Source organism: Ambystoma mexicanum, chromosome 6q (genome assembly GCF_040938575.1).
Source record: "Ambystoma mexicanum isolate Mex_15411 chromosome 6q, UKY_AmexF1_1, whole genome shotgun sequence".
Lineage (NCBI taxonomy): Eukaryota > Metazoa > Chordata > Amphibia > Caudata > Ambystomatidae > Ambystoma > Ambystoma mexicanum.
This window is the reverse complement of record NC_090937.1, coordinates 1,268,896-1,288,155: the sequence shown is the minus strand read 5'-3', so window position 1 is coordinate 1,288,155 and position 19,260 is coordinate 1,268,896. Positions and strand designations below refer to the sequence as shown.

Here is a 19,260-nt window from a genome sequence, read left to right as displayed (position 1 = left end):
CTGGATATCTATCATGATGAAGAATCTGCGGGAGAAGAATCAATAGAAAGATCATTATGGTATGTAATTCCTCCCTCTCAAAACACTGAAGAACATGTAGAAGAATTCTCACATCTAGATTCAACAAGACGCGCCCTAGTGAGAGTCTTAAGGACAAACCCACTGCCCCTTGTCAGAAAGATTCACTCCGAGGACATACAGTCCACAAAACCGGACCAGGACATCGGGATGGATGAGCAAGACGACCCCGGCCAGGATTGTGACAATACCTACTCACTGGACCAGGACGACCAAGACCTATTCTTTGTTGACCCTCTGGGAGTAGAGGGCAGTCGCTCTTCTCACATTTCAGACCAGCCCCTCTACAATGAGCTGCTAAAGAAAGCTCCCCGCCACTTTGGCATAAACACTGACAAATCCAGCCCCACAGGGACAGACTTTGTTGAAGATATTATCAGTGAGAGGGAACCTGTTAGCCAATCCATTCCTCTTCTGGAGTCCATTAAAAAGAGGATCTCTCCATTCCTGCCTACCCCCTCCCATACTAAGGCGGTCAACCAACAGGTAGAAAAATCCTTCAGGGCCTCTCCTTCAGATCCCCTTTACATCAGGGGCCACGTCAAGCTGGACTCCCTTGTGGTGACCACTAAACTGAAGAGGGCTGGTGTCCCACACTGAACCGCCAAACAACCTCCCAACAAGGAGTGCAAAAGATTGTACAAGCTAGGAAACGTATCACGACCTCTGCTGCATACCTTATTAGGATAACAAACAATATTACCTTGCTTGCCAGCTACTGTACCGCCCAATGGGATGAGGTCTCATGACACCTGGACTCAGTACCAGAACCAACACTATCCCATCACCTTAAGATTGCCTCAGAGCGAAAGCAAGTCTCCCAAAACATCCCGAAGAACGTACTGGACTCTGCAGATACAGCAGGAAGAGTCATTGCATAGGGTACCCTTCTTAAGACATTTCTGGCTCAGAGACTCTGGATTTAAGCCAGAGACACAGGCAGCCCTTATTAATATGCCCATCGTGGAGGTTCTCCTCTTCAGCAAAGCTGTCGACCAGCTGGAAATGGCAAAAAAGGAGCATGCGACCATGAAGACCCTTGGTTAAATGCCCAAACCTTTGGGCGCAAGGCTTGCGAAAACGAGGCCATAGTGGAACAAAGATGTCTGGTACCTCTTTCTATAGCCCACATGCTCATTCTCCCTCCCAATACCAGCAGCGGGGGTTTCGGCCGTGAAAATGGACGAGGCAGGGCTGCAGCCTCTAGAGGCGCAACAGCCCCTGCCGCCAAAAGTTGTGCCGATCCAAATTCCCTCCCATGCGTCCCCAAGTGGGGGGTCGCATAACACTCTTTGCCCAGCAATAGGAGGGAATAACGTCAGACCGCTGGGTTCTAGATACAGTGGCCAACGGTAACTCGGTGGAGTTACTCGAAACACCTTGATACCATCCACCTCACGCGTAGGACGCATGTCCTCCGCTGACCTTGACATCCTCAAGGAGATCCAAATTCTGTTACAAAATGGAGCCATCGAGCTGGTGCTTAAAGATGTGAAGGCAGGCGCTTTGTTACCAGTCTTTAGCTTCTCCTCCTAACGCACGTTTTCATGACTTCAATCTTCAGGGAGGCTGAGTTTTTGTTTTTTCAGGCGGGTCTACATTTCTGTTTCAGGTGTGACAAGTTAATTAGCTCTGAGGATTCTGGTACTTGTTTTTTTCGCACTTGATTTTGCTGGCAGGTGACTGGAAACAACTCCCTCCATAGCACAAATCTACCCCTTGATGGGGGGAGGGGGAAAGCCATGGTTGTGGCTTTCCAATGTAAGGCATGATGGCCCTGCTGCACTGCCTTGTGAGCCCGGGACTCCTGGAACATCGAGCTGGTGCCCCTCACAGAGCAAAATTAAGCTATTTATTCAACGTTCTTCCTTGTTCCAAAGAAATATCTGACAATGCGCCCAGTGCTGGGCCTGTGCCCTGCAAACATGTATGTTAAGCCTAATAAATTCAGGATGACCATGCTGCAGGAAGTCATTCCACTATTAAACACAGAGGATTAGATGGCGACATTGATGCTGGCCAAAAATAATACCTCCGATTCAAATTGGGAGATGAGCACTACCAATCAGTGTTCTACCATTTGGCATTGCATGATCCCCCAGGGTATTCACTAAAGTCTTAGCAGTGGTGGCTGCACACTTGCGAAGACAGTCTATTCCAGTGTACCCTTACATAGACTGGCTAATTACCGGGGGACTCTTCCCCAGAGGTGCCTTCAAAACACGCAGCAAACAATATGCTGTTCCAATTGGGTTTTCCATGAACAAAGAAAAAGTCAAGCCTAGTGCCCAGCCAAGTAAAGCATTTTCCATGGGCTCTAATCAAAACAGACATCGGGCTAGTCTACTCCTCAGAGGAGAGGGTCCAAAACATGCTGTTTCAAACACCTCAGTATGTAGCTGGTCGTGGGGTGACGGTACGGAAGTGAATGCGCCTGCTGGGAATGATGGCTTCCTCCATCTACCTAGTGCCTCATGACAGGCTGCGCATGCGTCCAATGCAAGAATGGCTAGCGAAACAATGGTCACAGGCAAGTTGGTTGTGGGCCGATCTAGTGGTGGTTTTGCAACCTCTGGTTCAGTCGCTACAGTGGTGGAACAGAATCGGCTAAAGGGACAACGTTTCCACACACCGGCGATCCAAGCCACTCACAACAGACGCTTCTATGACAGGGTGGGGCACTAACTTCCTTAACTGTACCACTCATGGCCTGTGGGCACGAGCACTGACCAGGTAATATATCACCCTTCTGGAACTTCTAGCAGTCCTCAAGGCACTTCAAGCCTTCAAAACTCGGCTAGCTCACAAAACTGTCCTAGTCCTCTGACATACAGCGGGGAAACACTCTCCCGGGCTGTCCAAACTAGCCCAGAACATCTGGCGGTGGGCACTATATCACATGTCCCTAGTGGCTCAACATGCTCCAGGGTAACTCGATTCTCTGGTAGATGTGTTGAGTACAATGCTACCCTTGGAGCATGAATGGCAATTAAACACAGATTTGCTACACAATGTCTTCTCAAACTGGGTGTTTCCAGAAAATAAACCTTTTCGCAACCCAAGAAAAGGCGCAGTGCCAAGATTATGCAACCAGGTTTCCCCAGAAAGGATACAAGGGGAATGAACTGGTCAGGGAAATGTGTATACGCCTTTCACCCCCAACACCCCTTCTCAACAGAATTTTTTAAATTTTATTTTACATTTATAAAGCGCTCACACATCCTGCAGGCATCGAGGCGCTGTTACAGGAATTTTGTTTTTCTTAGTTGCGTAATTGTTGGGTTTTTTTTTGTCTTAGTTACGTATTTATTACGCGCTTAAACACCCAGAGGTTTCTAAGCACGGACCCGGGGATCGAACCTGTTGTTGCTTCGTGTCGTCTTGCTTCCAAGACGTGCACGCTGCCGCGAGCTATCCTCCTGGGACAATATTCCACAAGCTACACCAGGAACAAGTAACTCTAATCCTGATGGCTCCAATGTGGTCCCGCCAGACCTGTTTCTCACCCCTACAGATGATGTCCCTGTGTCCTCCCATGAAACTACCCTGCATGGACAACCTGTTGACCCAAGATCGGGGAACAACGTTGCACCCATGCCCTCAGAAGCTGAACTTGGCAGCTTGGTTCCTGATGTCGGATCATTTGGTCACCTTAACCTAGACCAGAGGTGCATGGAAATACTCAGGAGGCACTGCTATTTTAACAAACGCTTTGTGTTGTGGTGCCGAACACGGTCTGTCAATCCAACTGACTGTTCACCAACCAATATAGTCAACTACCTCCTCTACCTACTTGACTCGGTATTAGTCTTTAATTCACTCAAACTACACCTAGCGGCTCTCTCCGCTTACATTGCGTCCCAGAACAACTTTTTGTGGAGGAAGGTGCCTGTAGTTAAGGCTTTCATGGAGGTCGTCAAAAAGCTGTTCCCACCCCCATCTCCAATCGTACTCCCGGCATGGACCTCCATGTCGTGCTCGTAAGATTTTGGCTACCCCCTCTGACTATGCAGTCAGTTGTAAGCACCTTGCATACAAGAGAGCCTTCCTAAAAGCCGTAACTTCATCAGAAGGGTTAGGGAACTACATCTGTCCGTATAAGACTCCTTTGTAGTAATACACAACGACAAGGTGGTGCTACACACATCATTGATTCTCACCCAAATTGATTTCAAAATTCCTTGTCAAAGCATATAGCTGCCTGCGTTTTTCCAGAACCTGTCAAACACAGCAGAAAGAAGTCTACATACACTGGATGTACGTAGAGCTGTCATGTTCTACCTTCAAAAGACAGTCAATCAGAAATACGGATCATATCTGTAACTGCTAGAAAAGAAGGGGGCCCTATCTCTAAGTCAGCAATTTCTAAATGGATTGTCAACTGCATTCAACTCAGTTACTCTCTTGCCAAGAGAACGTTGCCCTTTAAACCCAACGCACACTCAACCGGAGGTACTGGGGCAACATTAGCCTTCATAGCAAAAGTGCCTCTAGATGCCATTTACAAGGCGCCACTTGCAGTTCAGGACACACCTTCACCTAACTTTACTGTCTGGACACGCATTCTAGGGGTGATACACAGATGGGACAAGCGGTGCTGAAACATCTTTGCAGCGCTACCTTCTCATAACCCACCTCCTCCATCTACTAGTACTGCTCGCTAATCTATGCAAAGCATGTTATTCTAAGCAGATCCACAATCCTCAAAAAGGATGCATTACTCAAACTCAACGTAATCATATTTTTGATGCTTGTATCTGCTTAGACTCGCATGTGCCCGCCTTTCCTCCCCTCTTGGAGTAGAAGATGCTTATAAAAGATGGACCAAAACTGAGAAATGTATCCTATGCTTGGAGATGCGCACAAAAACAATAATTTTGCAAATTAGAGGTATAAAGGCAACAACCTTCAGAACTGCACGCATTGAAGCATGGAAATGGTGCATTTAAATTGGAGCATACAACAAGTCTCCTGAACAGGACTTTTTTCAGAATATCATTGCCGTTTGAAAACTTATCTCTGCCGTGTGAAATTTCACTCTGATTGGCGGACGAATCAGACTTTCACGATCTACCTATTTAAACCACATCAAACCCTGCAGCTATATGAACACTACTCTAAACCTGTTTGGTAAAATACCAGTTATCAGTTTGATATGTTTACGCCCTGAAGACGGGCCAGAATAGGGTTGAAACACGTGTCGGCGTGGCGTTTTTGTATGGAACAATAAATAACTACTGATGCAAAGCATATACTTACTAACTCGAAGTACTCTCTAGTCCGGACTTTTGCCAAATTTACATATGCACTTAAAACTGCTCTGACCAGTAGTACTCTCTAGCCTGGAAATTTGCCAAATTTACATATGTGCTTAAAACTGCTTTAACGAGTATCGGCTAAACACCGGTTAGTAGCGCAGATAGTGAGGTGTTTCCTAAATGCACCATCTAGTTTGCTTATAAAAGAAGCATCGATCTTTCACACCTCATGGTCTCTACCTACACTTCACGCTTACAACATACACTGCCCCTTGTCAGAAACAAATAATCTGAGGGACCTTGACGCGCGTGGGTCATCGGTACATTGGACGTCACACTAGGGTAGTATTAAGTCACGCCTGTCTGCCCCTTTTTGAATTTCGAAACCTTAATGTGCAATACTCTGCTACTTCCACTAGATGTCAGCCTATGCAAAATATGTGAATCTAAGCAGATACAACCATCAAAAATACGATTACAGTGAGTAATGTATCCCCTACAGTCACTGTTAGGAAAGATTTCGTTATTGTAGGGAACTTTCCTTCCATGTGGCAACCCCTAAACTTTTTGCTATTGTTTTCAACCTGTTTTCTTGACTTTGCCAGAGAAGTGCAGCCTTCTGCTGTACTCCTCTGGGCTTTCGCTCCTTTCTTACGGGGAAACTGACATGCCCTTAAGACAGTCAGTACCGGGGAACGCTGTTTCCCGTAGTTTCTTTTATCGTGTCGCCATTTTAGTGCAACACGACACAAGAGGGCACTGTAAGCTAAGTTACAGCTCTCTTGGGTCTCTAGCCTTCTACAGACCCTAGACACTCTTATAGGATGGTTTTTGGATCGGTGCAAGTCATTCAGGGACTGGGCTGGTGGCAGCGATCATTTGGTTTATTTTGAGCTCCTTTTGCCGTTCTGAGCACCTTTTTGCCGCGAACACAAAAGGGTGGCCCGGCTACCCAAAATGGCCGGACCACGAGGCTCCTTTGTCTCGTCCACTGTCCGTCTTGCTCCCTTTACCTTCCCCCGGGTCAGGCAACCCGGGGCCTTCCTTATTTGGGCATGTAGTTTCCCGCGAAACACGGTTGCTTTCGCGGGCTTCTACATGTCGTTTGAGTGCCCCCAGGATGTGGGCTGGGCTGTCTGGTCCCAATACACATCCTGGGTGCCAGAGAGTCTAGGGTGGTGTGAATGCCTGGGACCACTGTGGTCCGTGATTGGTCCACGTATGGTATGTGTGTTGATGAGCGGATCTCCCATTGGCTCCCCTCCGTTTTGGCGCGAAGGGAACCGTGGATAAGAGGGAGCTGGAAACACCACTACCATGTCGATCTCCTGAGTTCTTACGAACCCAGGGATACAGGAGCCAAGTATCCTGCGAACACGAGGCTGGACCGAGGAATCACTGGTGACCCCCTGAAGAACTTCTGCTCCTCATTGCTGTCGTCCGGTGAAGCCCTTTCCACCTAAGATCGAACAAGAAGGCCTGTACTGGCGCTTCGACCTATTGGAATAGCAGGACCAGCTATTCCCGGCACCTTCATCAACTCCTGCTGTAAGCCTTCGGAAGTGTCTCTGGGCCATCCAGTTGACTGACCAGCTTACTAAGGAGGCCTGCTCTGTAATCGCCGACAGGTTGGGTGGTATTCTGAGTCCGGGGCATGCTCACACGCTTCGTTTGCTTAGCAGTCCTAAGCTAGAGGTGAGCGGTGCTCGTTTGGCTTGAATACACCCGGCCGTTCCGTTGCCCTGCGGTGGCGACAAAACTGTGCTTGTTTCTTCGATCGGGACGTCTTTTTACTCTGCACGACGACGAGACGTTCCCTGCTCTTCAGAACCTGCCAGAAGCTGCATCTATCGAGGAGAAGCTCGGGCCTGCTTGCTTCGGGGACCGGTGAGTAGATTAGCTAGGATCTGGTCGCCCTCCTGCAGTGCCCTTTGCTTTTCCCCGCTGTGAATACAGCACCCCTTGTCCGTACTCGCGCCCGGCTTCTGCCTCACAGTGGAGGCTGCGCTAGAGTCGCGGACCGTGTTCTCCTTCATTAGAGCTCCCTACAGAGCTGTTCAACGTCCTCCGAAGAGCTTCACCTTCTGCCCATTGGCACCGGCGTGTGCAGGTACTTTTGAGCGCTAGGCTCCACTCTTCGTAGGGATTGGACTACCATCCAGTTAGGGGCCTCAGAAGGCGGACATATCACTCGCATTGGTTCGCACTGCCTGTTTTCCTTCCCCTGCAGGTGGATAACATATTTCGTGCTGCTAATGCTGTGAAACTGTGTATTCTGTATATATATTGGGTGGATAGTGTATGTGTTGGTTTAATATCGTTGTATATTGCTGCTTTTACTGTGGTTATTAGTTTCAAGGCCTTATAATAAATGTGTATCTATTTTTGATATAAACAACTGTTTGGAGTAGTTTGTAAGCGCTCTTGCTTTGTGTGCTCATTGCGGGCTTTCAGTCACCCTCACCCCTCTTGAGACCTAGTCTTGACCGCCGCGATCGCTACCTTGATTGGTCTGGCTTGTCCAGAGGTTACCCTGTTCCAAGTAATTAGGTTGGCCTTCTGAACCTCTGCGCCACCAGGACAGAGTTCAGAAATCCGTCTTAACAAATTGGTGTACAGCGGTGGGATACGACTGAAGGTATCCAGTGTTGCGCACGAGCTAAGGCGTTTTCAGGTTATTCCAACCAGGACACGCAGTAAAGTATTGAATATAACGTTAAAAAGGCCATAGTCCTATCAACAGTATGGAAACGAATACTTTATTAACCTTAAATGCTTCGAAATCTGAAACATTGAAGAAGATGTGTGCGGAGAGAGGGGTTTCCTCTCAAGGCACTAAATTGGAAATGATCCAGAGAATCGTGGCGTGGCAAGAAGCGCAGCTTGACGCTATAACTTCCGAGGACAGTGCAGAAGGTGGTGGGGCTGCTCTCACTGGCAGAACCGACGGTTCTGCCGCTGCACTGATCCATCACGACCACGAGGACAGGGAGGATGTAATGTCTAATGTTTCCTCTGCCAGTATTGATGGGGAGGCTATGCTTGAATTCAAGAAGCAAGAGCTGCGGTTTAGGCAGCAGGAGCTTGAATTCAGCATAGCCAAACTGAAAATCGACCAGGCAGAAAAACAAAAAGACAGGGATCACCAGTTGGAACTGGCCAAGCTTCAGTTCGCAAATGGGTCCAAGGGTCCTGGACATGGTTCTGGGGCTTCCTCTCATCCACGGTTTCCAAAAGATCTGCTCAGTGTATATGAGGAACGAAATGACATTATGGACTGGTTAAATGCGTTTGAGTATGCATGCGAGGTTCAAGAGGTTGATAATGCGGATAAGATTGCATGGTTACTCAGCAGACTGCCCCATTCTGGTTGCAGTGCCATTATGGAAATGTCGAAGGCTGAGCGCGCTGATTTTGCAATGTTGAAGCAGACTCTCATTTTAAAGTTTGGGAAGACTCCGACCCAATATTTGAAAAGGTTTAGAGAGTATAAGAAAAAGGAAGGTGGTACTTGGGTGTCGTATGTAGCTGAGTCCCTGAAAAACTTGACTGGCTGGGTTGAAGGTTATAAGGTTTCTACCTTCGAAGGCATGATCAATCTGGTCATGCTGGAACACATTTTTGCTTCTTCTTCCCCGGAGCTTAAGCAGCATTTGGCCGATTCGAAGGAGATAGATCCTAAGAAGCTGGCCATTGCAGCAGATTTATGGGTGTCACATCGAGTGTCCCATAAGGACAAAACTCATCCTGGTAAGCAGGAGGAAGGGAAAAAGTCCAAAGATGTGGAGGGTGGGGAATCTGCTAAATCTTCTTCCCATAAGGGCCACAAAAAGAAAAATAAGGGTAAGCCATCCGAGAACTCACAGGGTAGTGGAGGTTCGCCTCCGAAACAGAACTCTGGTTATAATAAGCCTCCCTACGTAAACAGACCCAATGGGGCTTGTTTTTCTTGTGGAGCAACTGACCATGTGAAGGGGGATCCCCGTTGTAAGGTTAGACCTTTGGGGGTCCACTCCGCTAATCTGGCCTTCTCCTCCTACGAGGAAGAAGAGATTACAGGAGCATCCTTCTCCTCAGACTCATTTCCCAGCGGAATAGAGGCTGAGGTAGTTTTAGTGTCCCTGGGTTCCTGGGAGCCTAAAGTCGCAGAGGCGTATGCTAGGATTCCGGATAATACCAAGCACTACTTTAAAGACAGTGTGCTGATCAATGGAGTGGATACTCCAGCTCTTAGGGATAGTGGGTGCAGTCGAACTGTAGTGGATTCTACCTTGGTAGACTCAGAGGAAGTTGCCAGAGCTACTCTGATGCCCACTAAGTTGGCTGACGGCCCCCTCCGTATGTTTCCCGTGATCCCTGTTAATCTAACTTTAAATGGTACAGCAGTTAGGATTCCAGTGAGCATTCAGAGAAACGTCCCGGGAAAGGTCTTGTTGGGCAATGATCTCAGAGCTCTAGGGCTCGTAGGAGACACTGCCGAAAGACCCTACACACGGTCTCAAGCACGGGCAGCATTGGCCAAGTCCAATACGCCGCCCCAGCCGAAGGGGAAACCCAAGGCGAAAGGAGTCAACAAGTCCCGACGGGGGAAAGAGAATATTCCCCCGAGCTCGCCTACCACTGCGGTGGAGGGAGTTGGTCAATCGCCCGAGCCTGACGAGGAGGTGGCGATGCCTGAAGTGTTCGACCCCAACGACCATCCTGAACTAAAAGACTTGTTAGTTGAAGGAGGTCCTGATAGGGACGACTTCAGTAAGGGCCAACGTGAGTGCCCATCTCTGGAAGGCCTAAGGAGACAGGCCTGCTCCCAGCTTGAGGGTGAACCTCCTGGGAAGCATCGGATTTATTGGGAAGGTGGACTCCTGTACAGTGAGCCCACAGAGTCTACAGAAGGAGACCATAGGAGGTTGGTGGTTCCCCTTTCTGTTAGACCCTTCCTCCTGCAGTTGGCGCATGAAGTTCCCCTTGCTGGTCACCTTGGAATGAAGAGGACCAAGCAAAGGTTATCTATGCACTTCTACTGGCCCAAGATGGGGGTGCAAGTAGAAAGTCACTGCAGGAGTTGTGCCTCCTGCCAGTTGTCTGGTAAGGTTGGCGCGACAATCCAAGCTCCGTTGGTACCGCTCCCAGTTGTGGGGGTACCATTTGAAAGGGTAGGGATCGACATCGTTGGTCCCCTTGACCCGCAAACATCCTCAGGCAATAGGTTTATCCTGGTGCTGGTCGACCATGCAACCAGGTATCCTGAGGCCATCCCATTAAAGACTGTAACTGCCAAGTCAGTTGCAAAAGCGTTACTCGGCATATTTACTAGGGTTGGCTTCCCTAAAGAAGTTGTGTCAGATCGTGGCAGCAACTTTATGTCGAAGTATATGCAGGCTATGTGGAAAGAATGTGGGGTCACCTACAAGTTCTCTTCTGCATATCACCCCCAGACCAATGGTCTGGTGGAACGTTTCAACAGAACGTTAAAGAGCATGATTGGGGCTCTGGAGGAGCCCCAGAGGAGGAAATGGGACCTTCTTTTACCATGCTTGTTGTTTGCCTACAGAGAGGTACCACAGGAGGGTGTTGGCTTCAGCCCCTTCGAACTTCTGTTCGGTCATCCCGTACGGGGACCCTTAGCCATCGTCAAAGAGGGATGGGAGATGCCCACTCCCCCTGTTACTACCAATGTAGTTGACTATGTGCTAGGGCTCAGAAAACGGATGGTACTCCTGATGGGCTTGGCTAGTGAAAAGTTGAAGGCCGGACAAGCGCTGGTGAAACATTGGTACGACCAGAAAGCTTCCTTAATTCACTTTACCCCTGGTCAGCAAGTCCTGATCATGAACCCTATAAGGCCTCGCGCTTTACAGGACAAATGGTCAGGCCCTTACACAGTGGTGGAGCCCCTGGGTGAGGTGAACTATTTAGTGGACCTTGGAAGGCCTGGACAGGCTCCAAAAGTGTTCCACGTAAATAGGCTGAAGGCTTTCGTCCCAAGAGTCGAAATCGCAGCACTGCTACTGGCGTCAGACGTTGAGGAAGAGGAGTCAGAACCTCTTCCCGACCTGTTCCAAAGCGGTCCTTCAGATAGCTCCGTTGAGGGTGTCCGAGTGGCCCCTCACCTGACTTCTGATCAGCAGGCTGAGGTGAAAAGTTTGCTTAGGCAGTTTTCCCCCCTGTTTTCACAGTCGCCTGGTTTGACACCTTGGTGCAAACATAACATTGACACAGGAGACAGTGTACCTACCAAAAGTAGGGGATACAGGATGTCGGATAAAGTACGGTCTTATATTAAGACCGAGGTCAACAAGATGTTAGACCTTGGGGTGATTGAACCCTCTAGTAGTCCTTGGTCCAGTCCTGTGGTTCTGGTTCCAAAAGCAGGCACTTCTGAATTGAGGTTCTGCGTGGATTACAGGGCTCTGAATGCTGTCACCAAGACAGACGCTCACCCCTTGCCTCGAACTGACGAGCTGGTGGATACCTTGGGTGCCTCCAAGTACCTCAGCACGTTTGACCTGACTGCGGGCTATTGGCAAATAGCTTTAGCAGAACATGCCAAGGAGAAGACAGCATTTTCAACTCCCGACGGGCTTTACCAATTCCGGGTAATGCCGTTCGGATTGAAGAATGCACCTGCCACTTTCCAGAGGCTTGTGAATCATGTGTTGAATGGGTTGGACGAATTCTGTCTTGCATATCTGGACGATATAGCAGTTTTCAGTGCCACCTGGGAAGACCATGTGAAACACCTCGGGATTGTGCTCCAGGCTCTTCAGAAAGCCCACTTGACCATAAAGGCGAGTAAATGCCAGATTGGACAAGGCTCAGTGGTTTACCTTGGGCATGAAGTAGGTGGAGGAAGGATACAGCCTCTCCCCAGTAAAGTACAAGCAGTACAAGACTGGCCTACCCCCACTACACAAACCCAAGTGAGAGCCTTCTTAGGACTCACGGGTTATTACCGCAATTTTATGGCAGACTATGGCACCATAGCTGCTCCTCTGACTGCCCTCACAACTCCGAAGAAACCCAAGAAGGTAACTTGGACTGACGAGTGTGAGAAGGCCTTCAATGGCTTGAAAGACTCCTTGTGCCAGGCCCCTGTGCTCAGGGCCCCTGATTATCAAAGACCTTTTATCGTGCAGACGGATGCCTCTGACACTGGGATAGGAGCTGTACTATCACAAGTAGATGAGAAGGGTAAGGAACACCCTATCGGTTTTATTAGTCGCCAGCTTAAGGACAGAGAGCTCAGATGGTCCACGGTAGAGAAAGAATGTTTCTCTGTTGTGTGGGCCCTAAGGAAGCTGCGGCCCTACCTCTATGGGACCCACTTCACTGTGCAGACTGACCATAAGCCGTTAAAGTGGCTAATGAACATGAAGGGGGAGAATCCAAAGTTGCTTAGGTGGTCCATAAGTCTACAAGGCTTCGACTTCACTATTGAGCATAGGCCAGGTGTCCAACATAGCAATGCTGATGGGTTGTCCAGAATGTTTTACCGACCTGAACAAGAGACTCATCCAGGGGTGGATTAGTTCCCCCTGTCCATAGTCTGGGAGGGGCGAGTGTTAGGAAAGATTTCGTTATTGTAGGGAACTTTCCTTCCATGTGGCAACCCCTAAACTTTTTGCTATTGTTTTCAACCTGTTTTCTTGACTTTGCCAGAGAAGTGCAGCCTTCTGCTGTACTCCTCTGGGCTTTCGCTCCTTTCTTACGGGGAAACTGACATGCCCTTAAGACAGTCAGTACCGGGGAACGCTGTTTCCCGTAGTTTCTTTTATCGTGTCGCCATTTTAGTGCAACACGACACAAGAGGGCACTGTAAGCTAAGTTACAGCTCTCTTGGGTCTCTAGCCTTCTACAGACCCTAGACACTCTTATAGGATGGTTTTTGGATCGGTGCAAGTCATTCAGGGACTGGGCTGGTGGCAGCGATCATTTGGTTTATTTTGAGCTCCTTTTGCCGTTCTGAGCACCTTTTTGCCGCGAACACAAAAGGGTGGCCCGGCTACCCAAAATGGCCGGACCACGAGGCTCCTTTGTCTCGTCCACTGTCCGTCTTGCTCCCTTTACCTTCCCCCGGGTCAGGCAACCCGGGGCCTTCCTTATTTGGGCATGTAGTTTCCCGCGAAACACGGTTGCTTTCGCGGGCTTCTACATGTCGTTTGAGTGCCCCCAGGATGTGGGCTGGGCTGTCTGGTCCCAATACACATCCTGGGTGCCAGAGAGTCTAGGGTGGTGTGAATGCCTGGGACCACTGTGGTCCGTGATTGGTCCACGTATGGTATGTGTGTTGATGAGCGGATCTCCCATTGGCTCCCCTCCGTTTTGGCGCGAAGGGAACCGTGGATAAGAGGGAGCTGGAAACACCACTACCATGTCGATCTCCTGAGTTCTTACGAACCCAGGGATACAGGAGCCAAGTATCCTGCGAACACGAGGCTGGACCGAGGAATCACTGGTGACCCCCTGAAGAACTTCTGCTCCTCATTGCTGTCGTCCGGTGAAGCCCTTTCCACCTAAGATCGAACAAGAAGGCCTGTACTGGCGCTTCGACCTATTGGAATAGCAGGACCAGCTATTCCCGGCACCTTCATCAACTCCTGCTGTAAGCCTTCGGAAGTGTCTCTGGGCCATCCAGTTGACTGACCAGCTTACTAAGGAGGCCTGCTCTGTAATCGCCGACAGGTTGGGTGGTATTCTGAGTCCGGGGCATGCTCACACGCTTCGTTTGCTTAGCAGTCCTAAGCTAGAGGTGAGCGGTGCTCGTTTGGCTTGAATACACCCGGCCGTTCCGTTGCCCTGCGGTGGCGACAAAACTGTGCTTGTTTCTTCGATCGGGACGTCTTTTTACTCTGCACGACGACGAGACGTTCCCTGCTCTTCAGAACCTGCCAGAAGCTGCATCTATCGAGGAGAAGCTCGGGCCTGCTTGCTTCGGGGACCGGTGAGTAGATTAGCTAGGATCTGGTCGCCCTCCTGCAGTGCCCTTTGCTTTTCCCCGCTGTGAATACAGCACCCCTTGTCCGTACTCGCGCCCGGCTTCTGCCTCACAGTGGAGGCTGCGCTAGAGTCGCGGACCGTGTTCTCCTTCATTAGAGCTCCCTACAGAGCTGTTCAACGTCCTCCGAAGAGCTTCACCTTCTGCCCATTGGCACCGGCGTGTGCAGGTACTTTTGAGCGCTAGGCTCCACTCTTCGTAGGGATTGGACTACCATCCAGTTAGGGGCCTCAGAAGGCGGACATATCACTCGCATTGGTTCGCACTGCCTGTTTTCCTTCCCCTGCAGGTGGATAACATATTTCGTGCTGCTAATGCTGTGAAACTGTGTATTCTGTATATATATTGGGTGGATAGTGTATGTGTTGGTTTAATATCGTTGTATATTGCTGCTTTTACTGTGGTTATTAGTTTCAAGGCCTTATAATAAATGTGTATCTATTTTTGATATAAACAACTGTTTGGAGTAGTTTGTAAGCGCTCTTGCTTTGTGTGCTCATTGCGGGCTTTCAGTCACCCTCACCCCTCTTGAGACCTAGTCTTGACCGCCGCGATCGCTACCTTGATTGGTCTGGCTTGTCCAGAGGTTACCCTGTTCCAAGTAATTAGGTTGGCCTTCTGAACCTCTGCGCCACCAGGACAGAGTTCAGAAATCCGTCTTAACAGTCACCATAGGTTCTTAAAATGCATTCAGTGACAAATCAGCTAAGGTGATAGTAAAGTGATGCAGTAAAGATGGAACCAAGTCACAAGTGATATTCCCTAACTTCACTAGTCCAATGTTGGCTAAGTTTTTCTAAATTCCATTTGGGATTGGACTCTACAAGACTTATCTCTGTGTCAGGGCCCCAATTTATAATATAGGCCTATACTACCCAAGGTTGGTAGAGTGGCAGCGCAGCCAGGCTCATCTTTGGAGGAGGAATGTGAGCTATGAATCGGTACCCAGAAATCGTAACATACTGATCCAAAGAAACACACACTTAGTTATATCAAAAATATAGTTATTTTATATATACACAAGGCAATATGGAACTAAAGAAATACGGTATCAACTAATAACATCAAATGCACATCAGGATAATGATGAATAAAGCATGTGACTAAATTATGCTGTAATTTCTATCCACACAGTGACTACAGGCAGGTAAAAAAAGCACTTGTATGATCCAATTCAGCATTATTGTTTCATAAGAAAAGCATGTAAACAAGCAACAGTGCAGCAGTTCTGTGTATGGTTTAGGCAGTCGTTTCCTAACTAGAAAGGAGATCTTCAGTTGGAGGGAAACCAGCAATGCCAATAGGAACGGAAGATTGAGTGTAGGGGAACCAGCCATGCCAAAGTCGAGAGGAATGCAGCAGCTCTGATGAAAATCTTCTTAGTACAGGTATGTAGCAAGTTAGTAGTTTGTAAAGGTACAGGAGCTTTGGAGAACCCTTCCTCTAGAGGCACAAGCTGTTAGGCCTTTGCAACTGGATATGGGTGAACACCCAAACAGCACTCCAAGAACAAAGGGGCGACCTAATTGACTCAAGGAATGTTTACCAAGAGCCCCACAGTACCTTGAGAATGAAGATGATGCAGCTGGAAGCCTTCCTGATGCACGGCTGCAAACGAGTTTTCCTATTCCTTGGTTGTGGTGACGAAAGGGGGGGGGCCCATGGATGGGCTCCTGCAGCAGTAGTCTGGAGAGGGACACACCTTTTTATCAGAACCAGAAATGTGCGGTTGCCCCTGGTTGGAATGTTCTACTTGTCTGTCGTGCATTGTGGTGAGGGGGGCCCCTGAGGAGAGGATTTGTGCTTCTGGAGGTCCACACGGATGCCACCGAAGTTCAGAGAGATTCATCAGCGTCAAAACGATGCACTCCAAGATAGTCTAGGTACTTCGGGTATTTGGATCCTGCAGCCCTGTAAGGTCACAGGACTTTGGGGAGGGAGGGGGTGGTGCTCAAATTGAAGTTTGTCTTGAGGCTTGTTATACCCACTAGCCCAAAGGAGGAAGTTGTCCTTGGCGGAGCTTCCCTGTCGGTTCAAAAACAGGGTCAGGACAGCAGCAGTACTGAAGTTGCTTCTGCGGGTGCTGGAGGTGCTGCAGGCATGTCTGGTAGTAGTCTTCTGAGCTTCAGTTCCAGTCATCGACTTAACCTTCTGTCCCAAAAGCCTCGCTTTTATGCAGAAACCCATTCATTCAGTCCTATAGACCGGCCAATCACCTGGGGACTGCTGTCCTGCAGGACAGCTAGCCACCCAGTTTAAACTGGTTCCAGCCAGGCATAACTTCAGACAAAGGCCAGTGAAGTTTCAGGCTCCTGCCTCACTTCCTGCCTCCGCAGATAAACTGGCAGGCTTCACAAAGGGATCCCAATCGGACACAAGTGGATAAGTAAGCACAGTGTTATCTGAACCCCCTGTGCCCCATAGGATAACATTGGAAACAAGTCCCTTTGTCTCCTTATTCCATTCACCTTTTGGTCGTCGAATCTGGGTTAGCCTTGGGTCTGGAAGGAATGAAAACATAACTTTGGTAAAATTGTTCTAGAACTTTTAAACTGTCACCAATACAAGCTTATTTAACTTAACAGATGCTCCATTCTGGTGAGAACAATTGTGGCTCCTGTGACTTTGGCACAAGGCCACATTCATCTTAGGGTTGGGACTTCACAAGACAATAACCTATCATAAGATCTGGTTCCATCTTTGCCTGCATCTAAAATACTTACCTGCTTTGCCTAAGTTTTTAAAGTATATTTGAACCTATGTTGGCTGCATATGTGTATCATTGTGTTGTATGATAATGCCTGTTAGATTCAGTTCTTAGTGTTTACAAGGCCTAGGATAAATGATTGTGTTTATACATAACTGTCTAAATTGAATTATTGTGTTCCATACTGTGTGGACTCATTGAGGACCCTGACTCAACTCTCACACTCCTGAGAAAAAGCCTCGACTGATATCCAATGCTAATTTGATTGGGTTTGGCTTAACTGAGTTCCCTGTTCACTATAACTAGGGTGGCCTCCTAAAATCTGTCCATCAGGCCAGATTCTAGAAATACATCTTGACAATAATTGTATAAATACTCTTAAATAGTTTGGAAGGTTGACCAAGTGCGGCTAAGGTCTTTTTGTCGGTTTTTAATTGATTAGGCACCACAGAGTTGCCAGTTACCAAAAGGGAATTTGGACACTTGAGCTCTGATAAAGGATCATTCGGACACCACTGCTTTGCTTTCAGACCATAGTCCAAGGAATTGCTAGTGCCTTATTGAAGTCCAACTTCCTGGTTACTTATTACTGAGTGTACTTGAACATTTGAACCTAGTTTGTTAGGGTGAAAAATGTCACGTCGCAACCTATTACCCAGGCATACCAGTTGCCCACACGTACACATCAATTTTACTCAACAAGATAGAAGCCTCACTTGTCAGTAGCTATTGTAAATTGAGACCTGAAGTAAGTGGCACCTTTACCAACCTTTTGTCACTATCTAAATCTTTGTGAGGCAAAATGTCTTTTATTATTTGCAACTGCTCATTGCCTATAGTAAAGCATTTTCCCTCAAGTTTACCCATATACAAATTATTTTCCAAATTGTTCGACATAAAATGCATAATGTGGCAATGCATGCAAGAAATATAGATTTAGATGTCCCTTTATGACATTTCAGCATTGTTCCACAGCTCATGGCTTCTTCGAGAACCAGAGCTTGAATGAATTAATCCAGTTTCAATATCTTGCTTACGTTAAATAGTGTTCATTAATTTTGTTTGCATTGCTTGGATATTTAACTACTTTTTTTGCTTTTTTTCCCCCCCCCAGCACTACAAAATAATTCATCAGTATATGGTGACCCTAGAGAATCTTTTGTTTACTGCAGAACTGGACCCTCACATCCTGGGAGTATTCCAGCAATTCTGTGCTCTGCAGGCTTGATAGTCCCTTTAAAACATAAACCTGAATGGAAAACTCCAACATCAAGATTTGCTTGGCAGAAAAGGAAGAAACTTTTAAAATGTGTGGTTGCTACCTGTACACCATTTCATACCAAAACAAGAAGTACTTTGAGCGAACAAAGATTTTAGGATCATATGGCTGATAATTTAACCGTGGTCTATAAACTGGTATTAGCAGAAAACTGATGACCTCCGTCTTCAGCCACACTATCTCACTTTATTTTTAATGTTTGTCTGTTGGTTGTTACTTAGCATTTTGTCAGTTCCATTTTCCTGCTTTGTTTTTTAAGCCTAGCAGTTTGGATTTTGTTTTGGCCATGTAAACAACAATCCAGGTGATCACCCACAATACGATGAAGCGAGGAAAAACAAACTGCATAAGAACACAAACTGTAGAATTTCTCCAAACCAATTTAAAATTTTGCAAAAGGCAATGCAGAATTCTTTCATACTGGACATTTGAAACATGACGTGCAGAAGTTGAAAAAGTAACAGCGAATGGATGGGTTTGTTTTTTATTGGCCAAACTGTTATGTCCTCATTCAGTGTGGCAAAGCTAGAATGGTCGAAATACAATGCAAATGTTTTTTTTAAGTCCTGTGTAGTGTCTTGATTTTTCTCTTAAGCATAGTAAATGAATATTAGTTTTGCACTGTTTCTATTGTCTGATCACTCAATCGATTGTCCTAGGTTTTTGTTTACCAGCTTTTGTGTGCATGTGTGACACCAAGGACAGTATAAAGGGTATTTGTCTGAGTTCCAGTACTCGACACTTCAGTATATTCTATGCTTTTTGCATCTGATAGATTTACTTGCTTGCTATTCTGTCTCGACCGCTTCTCTCCTTTCTTTGTTCATGTGGTGTTCTTTTTTCATGTGTGAGCCAACCGGCAAGTTGGCAAACCATGCACAGACCATGTGAATCAGATAATCCATGCATTTGATTTCAAAATGGACTGCATGTTGTACGGAAG

General features: G+C 47.5%; 1 protein-coding gene across 1 annotated transcript in view; it reads left to right on the top strand.

Annotated features, from left to right (window-relative positions):
* The window catches only part of NCBP1 (nuclear cap binding protein subunit 1), a 1,187,216-nt gene extending 1,168,273 nt beyond the window's left edge, over nt 1–18,943 (top strand). The window contains exon 23 of the mRNA XM_069630359.1: nt 18,153–18,943. Coding sequence (XP_069486460.1) covers nt 18,153–18,266 — 114 coding nt within the window. The 3' untranslated portion in view covers nt 18,267–18,943. The remainder of the gene's footprint in view (nt 1–18,152) is intronic.
* The last annotated feature ends 317 nt before the right edge of the window (nt 18,944–19,260 follow it).